The sequence below is a fragment of the Pseudochaenichthys georgianus genome, chromosome 1 (assembly GCF_902827115.2).
Source record: "Pseudochaenichthys georgianus chromosome 1, fPseGeo1.2, whole genome shotgun sequence".
NCBI lineage: Eukaryota > Metazoa > Chordata > Actinopteri > Perciformes > Channichthyidae > Pseudochaenichthys > Pseudochaenichthys georgianus.
Window position 1 is genome coordinate 35,074,131 of NC_047503.1, and position 9,659 is coordinate 35,083,789.

General features: G+C 42.0%; 1 protein-coding gene across 1 annotated transcript; it reads right to left on the minus strand.

The window, feature by feature from the left end:
- Positions 1-1,276: 1,276 nt before the first annotated feature.
- Positions 1,277-9,382, minus strand: LOC139434257 (protocadherin-23-like). Its single transcript, XM_071204054.1, has 7 exons — positions 9,208-9,382; positions 8,764-8,975; positions 8,499-8,650; positions 7,833-7,963; positions 7,448-7,734; positions 6,276-6,417; positions 1,277-4,732 (listed from the first exon to the last, which is right to left on the minus strand). The coding sequence occupies exons 1-7, from the start codon at positions 9,380-9,382 to the stop codon at positions 2,130-2,132; spliced, it is 3,702 nt and encodes a 1,233-aa protein (XP_071060155.1). The 3' UTR covers positions 1,277-2,129.
- Between the last annotated feature and the right edge of the window lie 277 nt (positions 9,383-9,659).

The following is a 9,659-nucleotide window of genomic DNA, read 5'->3' on the forward strand; positions in this document are numbered from 1 at the left end:
TAGTAAGAAGACATTTTTGTTTCATTTATCAAATTACCAAGCACCAAACTGGTTGCCAGGCAGGATCCCAGCATGCTATACTTGCAGAAAGATTTAGAGGGGCCAGGGGTTAAAGGGGTCCCAGTTGCTAATTTTAACTTGAGGGTCTCCTGGCAGGTTAATCGGGCCATGCTGGGGATTACAGACAGTTTCCACTTGGCTGCCTTATTAACTTGTGAGTAATGTCAAGTATCTATACAAAATGGTTTCTGCAAATCCAAAAGTTTGAACAGAACTGCCAAACACTATTTTTGTACTTGAGACTTCCTGACCTCTTTCAGGAAAGGCACTTCCCTGACTGACAGGCAGTGTTTGATAAAGATCCACTGAAAAGTTGTGTTGAGCTGTGAGCTGAGACACAGAAGCTTCTTTGGCCAGATCACCTGATACGGTGAGAGAGCTCTTCCATCACCATGATCCCGAGGCCAAGGACCGGCTGAAATCACAAATACAGAGGAGCGCAGAGCTGGTCAAAACCTACTGAGGTGCAGAGGAGAGATTCAGCTGAGTCAATAAATAATTACGCACCGATCATTGACTACAAGCAGGTCACTCTTGGCTGGTATGGTTCTGGGTCTGATTGCTTATTATCTTTCATGAAACGATCTGATAAAGACTTTAGCTCCTCAGCTTCCTCAGCTCATATGTTCTCACAGGGCGGCACATTTGGATTAACAGCATACCAAGGGGAGCCATGTTGAGTCACTTAGTATTTCTTTGAAAAGCAAAGTCTAAGACCTTCCATTCCCATATTTTTCCTTAAATGTGGGAATACAGTATACAGTAGCATGTTTCACTTTCGGTAATTATTGGTAAAAACACTGGCAAACATTGAGTGTGGTAAAAAAAAACATCTATCTTACATTGTTAAGAGAAGTACTTCAATCACACGTTTTTATGAAGCAATGAATTATCTAGTTTTGCTTGGTAGAGTACATCATATAATAATTGTCCTTGTTTTTATTATATGTTTTATCTTTACTACCTAGCGATTCATGCACATTTAGCGTATTTAAGAGTCATTATTATGGGGCATTTTATTCTTTCTCATCAACAGTAAGAAATCCTGTCCTTGAATATAACAGTATACATACAAAAGCTAAATCATCCCAAAAAGACCATCAGTACCAAACATCACTTGTTTTAAAAGCTGAATCCAAGACATGTGCAGGAGAAAGTTTCTTTATTGCAAAATATATTGCAAATGTATTATGTAAAATCATACATTTCTCTGGTAACTGCACATAAAGTGCCGTTTAATAACATTTTGCTCGTTATCAGCCAGCACGAAAACAGATCATTTCTGTTATTGTTCTGAGAAAAAATAAGAATCTGGAATTGGTTTATAAAAATCTGGAATCATACTAACAAGTGACAATATAATCCCATTAAAAAGGGAAGCATATCACATTTTAACTTTCCTTGTCTTCATAAGCCTCGACTCCTAAGACTTAACAATAAAACATCGAAATCAAGAGCAGTTGTAGATTAAAGGAAAAAAATAAATGATGTTCGTCATTGGATTTATTGGCATTTAATTGGCAGAATATATTAGAGAAGTCTGTATTTTTTATGGTTCCAGGAGGATGGAATTAACCATAGGACAATGAAGCTTTTCTTAGCGTATTGAAGTTAAACCAACCATATAAGGTTTTCATTTAGAAGCCGCAACCCAACAGTAATAACAAAGTGTTTCATTTTCTGCTCATAGAAATATGTTTACAGTAAAACATTCAGTAATTACTTGCCGACTCGAACATCTGCTGCAATATAAGAATATATTGAGTGTATGCAGGCTTTTCCAGATATTCTGTTTATTACAGAGGAGAGTAATGAAATGAAGTTCTATCTAAGTAATGAAATGACTCCATTATGTTCAAATGACATCAAATGAAATAGCCTGAAATCACCCCTTTGAGACTAAATGCATGATATTGCTGAGTTTAAAAAATCGTGATTCATGTCAAGAAACCAAAATGAAAACTAAATGTGTCCCTTAAAGTTCACTTAAATTGTAGGAGAAATAACTTCAGATGCTGGAAAGAAAGACAGATTTGAATGTCCCAGAAACACTTGATCAAAGTTTGTGTCTACACCTGGATTTCTGCCTCCAATAGACTTGCAGTGTGGGGCCCTGAGTCGAGTCTGATACCCCCAACCCCAGTGTCAGAGACAACTGGTGAAGCACTGGGCGTCCTTATGGTGAGGGAAGACAGCGATGGGGAGAAATTTGGCGTCATGGCTGAAGGGGTGAGTCCTGTGTTCCTTGCTAAGGGGGAATACGCATATTTGCGGTAAGAGGACTTTCTTCTCATGCTTGGTATATGCCCTGATTTTCGTGGAGGTACAGTCCTAATGCCAGGCTGAGCCACTCCTGTTAAAAGGGGTGGTGGGTACATGAGAAAGCTAGCCTCTGCTGCAAAGTCCTCACGTCCACCTTGAAGCTCCTCATCGGGGAGCATCCCGATATCGGTGAAAACGGAGGCCAGAGTCTGGAAGCGTGGCTCCCAGTCCAACATTTGTTCCCAGCTGTACTGTCCCTGCAGTTCCTCTTCTAGACAAACCAGTGAAGAGAGAGAATCTGCAGAGGCGTGGGCTTCTGAGAGCGGAGCATACCCATTTGTCCTCATGCTCTCCTCCAAATCCCTCACCCTAAGTATTGCAGGGAGTAGTCCCTCACCTCCGCCCTCCTCTTTGAAGTGGTAGAGGCTTTCTGTGCTGGCCATTCCTGAGATAAAACGTTTATTGACAGATGTAATATGCTCTGGTCCTACATCGATAGAGTGACAGGAGATGGTGTCCCCTGGTAAAGAAGAGTCTGGGATCTCCGTGTCATGGTTGCCCTGCACAGATTCATCTCTATGACATGTGTACTGATTAATCCACTTGATCTCCTGGTCTTCGGCTGTCTCACCTTCTGCTGATCCACGTCCGCTCGAGTCTGATGGATTGTATGGATTGGGAATCTCCCTCGTGGTATCCGGTATGCTGGGCTGTTCTATCTCCTGCAGAGGGATGGCCCTTGGGCCAATGGTTCTACCAAACGAGCCTGTGCCGTTGTTCAAGTTGACGGCAATGGCAGCAGCCTTTTTGATTGACGCTTCCTTGATCTTGTACCTGAGAACCAAGCCCACAAAAATGAGGAGCACAAGGAGGAACATGATTAGCGAGATACTCAAACTAAGCATATGTGCATCAAGAGGAACCCCCGTGAGGGCCTCTGCTGAGCTGGAGATGTTGACCAAAACTAGGCAGGCGGTGGTCCTAGAAGCCAATCTGGGACTACCTGCAGACACGACCAGCTCCACCATATCTTCTTTAGCATAGGGGCCTCTTCTGCGATACACAGGACCCGACACAAAAATGGCCCCAATTGTTTTGTTTATTGAGAAAAACTGTGATGACTTCACAAGGGAGTACTCCACCATCCCGTCCACCCCTCCATCATGGTCCATCGCCATCACATAACCGACTGTCTCTCCAAGCTGGGCGTTTTCTGGCAGGAAGAATTGGTATCGCTTTTGGGTGAAGACGGGACTGAACTCATCCACTCCTTTGATGGTCACCTGAACTCTCACCGTAGCTGCTTTGTCCCCTTTGTCTCTGGCCTCCACGACGAAGCAGTATTCACTCTCTCGTTCGTAATCAAAGGTATGTCTGGTGTGAATGTCTCCTGTTAGAGGGTCGATGGCAAAGGCCTCCTTCTTCTCGGGACTGCCACTGCCATAGTCCATGAAGCAAGAGGACACAATAGAGTAGGTGAGCTGGCCATAGGGGCCTAAGTCATTGTCCACAGCATGGACAGAACAGGTGTGGGTAAACGCTGGGAGGTTCTCCAGTACAGAACAGTTAATGGTAGGGAACATGAAGTATGGAGTGTTGTCATTGACATCCAATACTGTGATGAAGACCACAGTAAAAGCCACTTTACGTTCTTCAGATGAATCACCACCATCAGATGCTCGGATGGTGAGGGTATATGTTGAGTCTTCCTCATAGTCAAGTGAGTTGTTGACCACCAAAAGGCCAGACTGAGGGTCTAACTTGAGGTGACCTTTGCTGTTCCCTGAGATAATGTCGTACCGCAACAGGCCGTTGGTTCCCAGGTCAGGATCCTGAGCACTGACCTGGACCAGCCTGGTACCTACAGGACTGTTTTCACTAACCTGTGCATGGTATCCTGTGCTGGAAAAGACAGGGGTATTGTCATTGCAGTCTGTCACAGTCACCATAACGACAGCAGAGCTGTTCAGTGGAGGAGTTCCTCGATCAGACACACTCACTGTTAGTGTGTAGCTCTCCTTGGTCTCACGGTCCAAAGGGTTACACAGAACCAGTTTTCCTACGTTTCTCATCTGATTCTCAACCTGAACCATTTTCACTTCCAGACAGAATTGCCTCTCCTCATTTCCCTTGACGATGGTGTAGTCCAAATGGGTGTTTTCGGGACTCCAGTCTTGGTCCTCTGCAGAAAGTGTCAGTAGCGTGGTGCCTGTGGGCATGTCCTCTGGGACGGTGAGTGTAAAGATGTCCTGGAGGAACAAAGGTGCATGGTCGTTGGTATCCAGAATCAGCATATCTACGGAGGTGACAGTGGACTGCACAGGATCGCCTTCGTCTCTGGCCTCCACCAGCAGATGGACCAGGTTGCTGTTTGTGATGGCCTTCAGGGGCTTTTTGGTGAAAATAGATCCTGCAAGACAAAACATGTTTTCAGGAGTGAATCAATTGTCATTATTATAAGATGCACTAACCAATACTTTTTATAATGTATCCAATGGCAAAGTTAAATGGAGCTTTTTGGATACTTTACATTATTCTTGTTGTTTTCAACCTAACTGTACAATACCCTATTTTTGGTAGATTTGTAATTATAGCGGAAAATATAACACGCTCAAAAGACCCAGATATTTCTGTTGGTAGAAAGTAAATTCAAGTTAAAGGTCGGATTTAAACATGACCCCAGATGAATGACAATGTTGCTTTGTGTCGACTCAAAGTGTGAATAGGCAACTGTACTTAAAAGGAGATTTCACTGTCCAAGTAAATCTTCTACTAAAGGGTGTTTCAGTTTTATTCAAAAAATATATTGCAGCCAGTCATTAAGCAGTCTTTCTGAAGTAACAAAAATGATGGATGACTTTACAAATACACTTTCACGGATTGTTCCAAACATGTCTGCTTGTAAGGCAATATATTAAGAGTTAAATCAAAATGGTCCCTGTCATTAGACACCGCAATGCACCATAATTTCCTGTGTGATTATTATTTAATGAATTCCATGTGCAGACTGAGAGAGCAAATTTCACTCTTGGATAACAATAAGGTGTTTGTCTTTTCGATGTATTGTTCCACTTCACTGCCACTTCAATTTTTGTACATGATGACTTCATTCACTATACTCCAAAGCAGCACTGTTCATTGTTAATAAACAAATATCCATTGAGAGGCACTTCACCACAAAAACCATCACATTAACATTTCGGTTTTAGAGGACTTTTGTCAACATTGCAATTTTCATTGGTGCTGGTCACCGCAAAATGGAGGAAATATATTTATTTAAATATCAAACTCTGGAGTTCAATGATAGATGCCCATGAATCATACTTGAGTGGAAAAGACTAGCCAAAAATGTGGAGCAGTGGTTTCTTTTCAGTTCTGTAGGATTTATCTTCCCGCTAATGTTTAGACATTTTAAAAAGGGAGATACTAGGATAGGCATGGCTCCTCTGAAGCACTTTATCTCAATTACTTCTAATTGCCTTCTCTGCTGCTTCTCTTCCCATTGCCCCAGAAACTCACTTGCACATCCAAGAATATTAAAAATATATACACTCGAGAAATATACTGCGATTGGCAGAATGACAACTCTGATATTATTTGCTGAGCTGCTCAGAACCACGCATAGACTTTATCCGCTCCCTTTTTTTAGCCTGTTTTCCTTCTTCGATGCCAGAAAAACTGATTTTAAATTTTAAAAGAGGGAAGAAGAGGGTAGAGTATAAAAATCAGACCACTAGACAGTCATAAAACGTGTACAGCCTACATGTAGGTAATGTCTTTACAGAAAAACTGCAATCTATTTTGGATAATTGTTTTATCCTTTTGATGACTTCTTAACCTGTCCCTTTTCTATATATGTGTAAACAGCTACTGAGGGTTTACTGTCAATGAAAGCTTGTTTGGAGCTATTGTAGGATGTCTTTTCCATCAGTAAAGCAGTGAAACTATCTCACCATTGTCTGGCTCGATGTAAAAGCCTTGTAAAGGAGATGAAAGAAGCCTGTAGGTGATCTTCCCATTGAGTCCAGCGTCTCTGTCGGTAGCAGACACTGACAAGATGAACATGTCTGCCGTAACCAACTCTGACAACTCCACCTTGAACAGAGAACAAATAGTAAGTCACATCTGAGGAAAGATTATGATGTAAAGTCTATATCCAGTCAATTACCACTTTCTTATAAGCTTAATACATTTGTTTTACTGCTCCATAACTCAACATTTGGACTTTTGAGTTGTACGGTGTAATAACTCTTTAATTCAGAGGATCCTTCAAATGGACAGTCCCACTTCTATTTAGAAAAACAGAAACATTCAAATAATTCAGTCAATATTTTGACATTTTTTAAAGTTCTGACTTTTATGGAGTTTTTGAAGTGGAAGAATCGTTCAATTAACTAATATTTGTCAAAACACAACTGGTGGCGTTGTATAACGTGCCAAACTTGTGACCATTTATTTAAAGTGTGCTCCACCAGGTGAAGAAGTCAAAGTCAAAGTAAACTTTATTGTCAATCTCAAAATATGTTTGTGCACACAGAAAGATTGAAATACTGTTTCCCACAGTCCCGAGGTATAAAATAAAATAAAGGATATCAATATAGATATAAAATATGTATATACAATAAGTGCTATAAGAACTATAAGAAGTGTTGTTTACCCAACACATTTACACTATGTGAAATGTAGGATACATTATTTCTTGAGATTGACCTATACTAACGAAAGAAAAGTAAGCTGCTTTTAACTACCCTGCTTTTGGACCAGTCTTTTTCTTTTTTTTTTTTATAAATCTGCCTCATGTGAATTCTCCGACTTTATGAAAGTGACAGACCAAACCACAGGAGTGTCTCTTTGATGACATAAGGAGTATGCACCAAAACAGAACAAGTTATACTGAAGTGTAATGTGCACCAGACACATGTTTTTTATAACCCTGTAACCAAAAAGTAGTTCTTCTTAATCACTTTAATAAAACATAAAAAAATAACGTAAACTTCAAAATGTAATGGAAGGTTACACCTTCTGTAATTTCACAGTAATACCATGCATGTACTGTGTTATTCATGGCATTGTGACACACACCAGTATGTATGTGTACCTTTAATCTTCATATAATAATTTGTACCTGGTAGGAAACCTTGGTGAAGACTGGAGCGTTGTCATTGACGTCAAGCACTTGAACTTTGACCTCTCCAGTGGTCTGGTGGAGGGAATCAGAGGCCCAGACTACCACGGTGTACTCTGTCTGCTCCTCATAGTCCAGGGCCTGAGTCAGGGTGACTACACCAGTATATTGATCAATGGCAAAGGGGTCATTGAGGCTATTGTTGCCTGAAAAGCTGAAGGTGATGGTTGAGCTCAAGTCCACATCATTGGCAGTGACCTGGGTGACCATGTAACCTGCTGGCAGATCTACAATACCAAAGAAGATGTCAAAATAGGTCCACAAACAGACAAAGAACAAACGCAGTGTTTATATAGTGTTTATCTATGACAGCAGTAGTGCTTACTCTCTGCTATAACTACAGGCTCCATGGGGGGGATGGCGGGGCTGTTGTCATTGACGTCCACCACCTGGACCCTGATGGTGGTGGTGCTGCTGAGCGGAGGGTTCCCCCTGTCTGCGGCCCGCAGGACCAGTCTGTAATATAAAATGTAGTGAAAAATGAATGATGGCACTTTGGATATTATAGCTAGGTAGTTTATGTTTTATGCTGGGCTGGAATTGTATGGGATATTGTACTCTCAATAACAAGTGAGGACATTAAAAGAAACACGACTTTCACTCGAGCAGACTTTTGAGCTGAACTACTTTGAGCTACAATATTTAAAGGATTTAAAGAAATCCTAATAAAGATAAAACATAGATTATTTGGTCAACATGGAACAACTACAGCTTCTGCAAGGGTTTGACAAAGTGTCAAAGGCAGAAACTCTTATTATAATTAAATGGTTTGTTGCTAAAAGTGTAAACATGTAATACAGATAACTTTAAACATTGACAAAATATACCATGGATATTTGAAGTAAACTCACTTAGGCTGCTTATACAGAGACTATCTATGAGAGGATGGCACAATTTAGTTGAAGTAAAAACGTATAAATGTATTCTGTCTCAAGTATCATACTTTCTAGAAATAGTAAAATATTTATTTTTTAAATCGATGTCATCGTACTTGTATGAAGGGGTGATCTCGCGGTCCAGCAAGACATTGGTAGCAAGAATCCCACGAACAGAGTCCAAGACGAACGCTTCGTTAGAGTTACCGGACACCATGGAGTAATCAATCTGTCCGTTCACCCCGCTGTCAGCATCAGACGCAAACATCTGCAAACATGTGGGTGTTTAATGACCTCTAAACACCAATCATCACAACTAAATATATGATATACCTGCTTGGTATTTCTAATGTCATAGGGTTTAATATTCATAACATCTACCTGCATGATGTAGGTGTTGTGCACCTGCCCCTCCCAGACAGCTGTTCTGTAGCTGCTGTGTTCAAACACCGGTGCATTGTCATTGACATCCAGCAGGCTGATGGAGACCCTGCAGTGGGCCGTCTGCAGCCCGCTGTCAGCCAGCACCACCAGATGGATCTCAGCGCTCGCCTCAAAGTCCAGGGAGTTATCTTTCTGCACCCGGATCTCACCTGGAGGAGAGGAATAAGCCATTAGTAAGACATATCCCAAAGACTGTAACAACCCAACATCAGACACTGGTATACTCTTTCTATGTCGATATTAAAACATTTTTAAAAGTCCCATGTCATGCTTGTCATCCTCAGCTGCAGCTCCGCGGATTTCTCAGCCTGGACTCAGCCTGAGACAGCGGGACAAGGCGACTCGGCGAGGCCCGGCCCCGGTCCGAGCACACACACAGACCCACAGCCAGGCTGCGGGTCTGTGTGTGTTCTCGGACCGGGCCTCGCCGTGTCCCGCCGTCCCGCAGACCCCACGACGCAACCAGGAAACAACACCAGCTCACACTGTCCACTCCAGCAGCGAGCCCCGCAACGTCCCGCCAACACGGCACCCAGACCCTACGCAGCATTCTCATCTCTTTGTCATTGCTGGTGTCATTTTCTGGTTGCTAACGCCATTGTAACACATAATCACTGATGTTCCGCTGTAACGGTGGTGGACTCATCAGAACAGAGTGGGCGAGCTGACCAATCAGAGCAGAGTGGGCTCACAGGCTCCAACAAGCCATTTAGAGTGAATACACATACTATACAGAGATGCTGTATGGGAAACCAATGTGAGTTTGGAAAATTGCACAATATAAATCTATTCTAGAAGACCTCAACAATGGAATTATGATCAGTAGAAATGGC

What these genes read in the sequence shown, in the direction of transcription:
- LOC139434257 (XM_071204054.1), bottom strand. Translation starts at nt 9,382, where the DNA reads ATGAGAATGCTGCGTAGGGTCTGGGTGCCGTGTTGGCGGGACGTTGCG. An exon ending in GAGATCACCCCTTCATACAA is followed by an intron (nt 7,964 to 8,498) that starts GTACGATGACAT and finishes TTTATATTACAG; the next exon opens with ACTGGTCCTGCGGGCCGCAG. An exon ending in GCCTGTAGTTATAGCAGAGA is followed by an intron (nt 7,735 to 7,832) that starts GTAAGCACTACT and finishes TTGGTATTGTAG; the next exon opens with ATCTGCCAGCAGGTTACATG.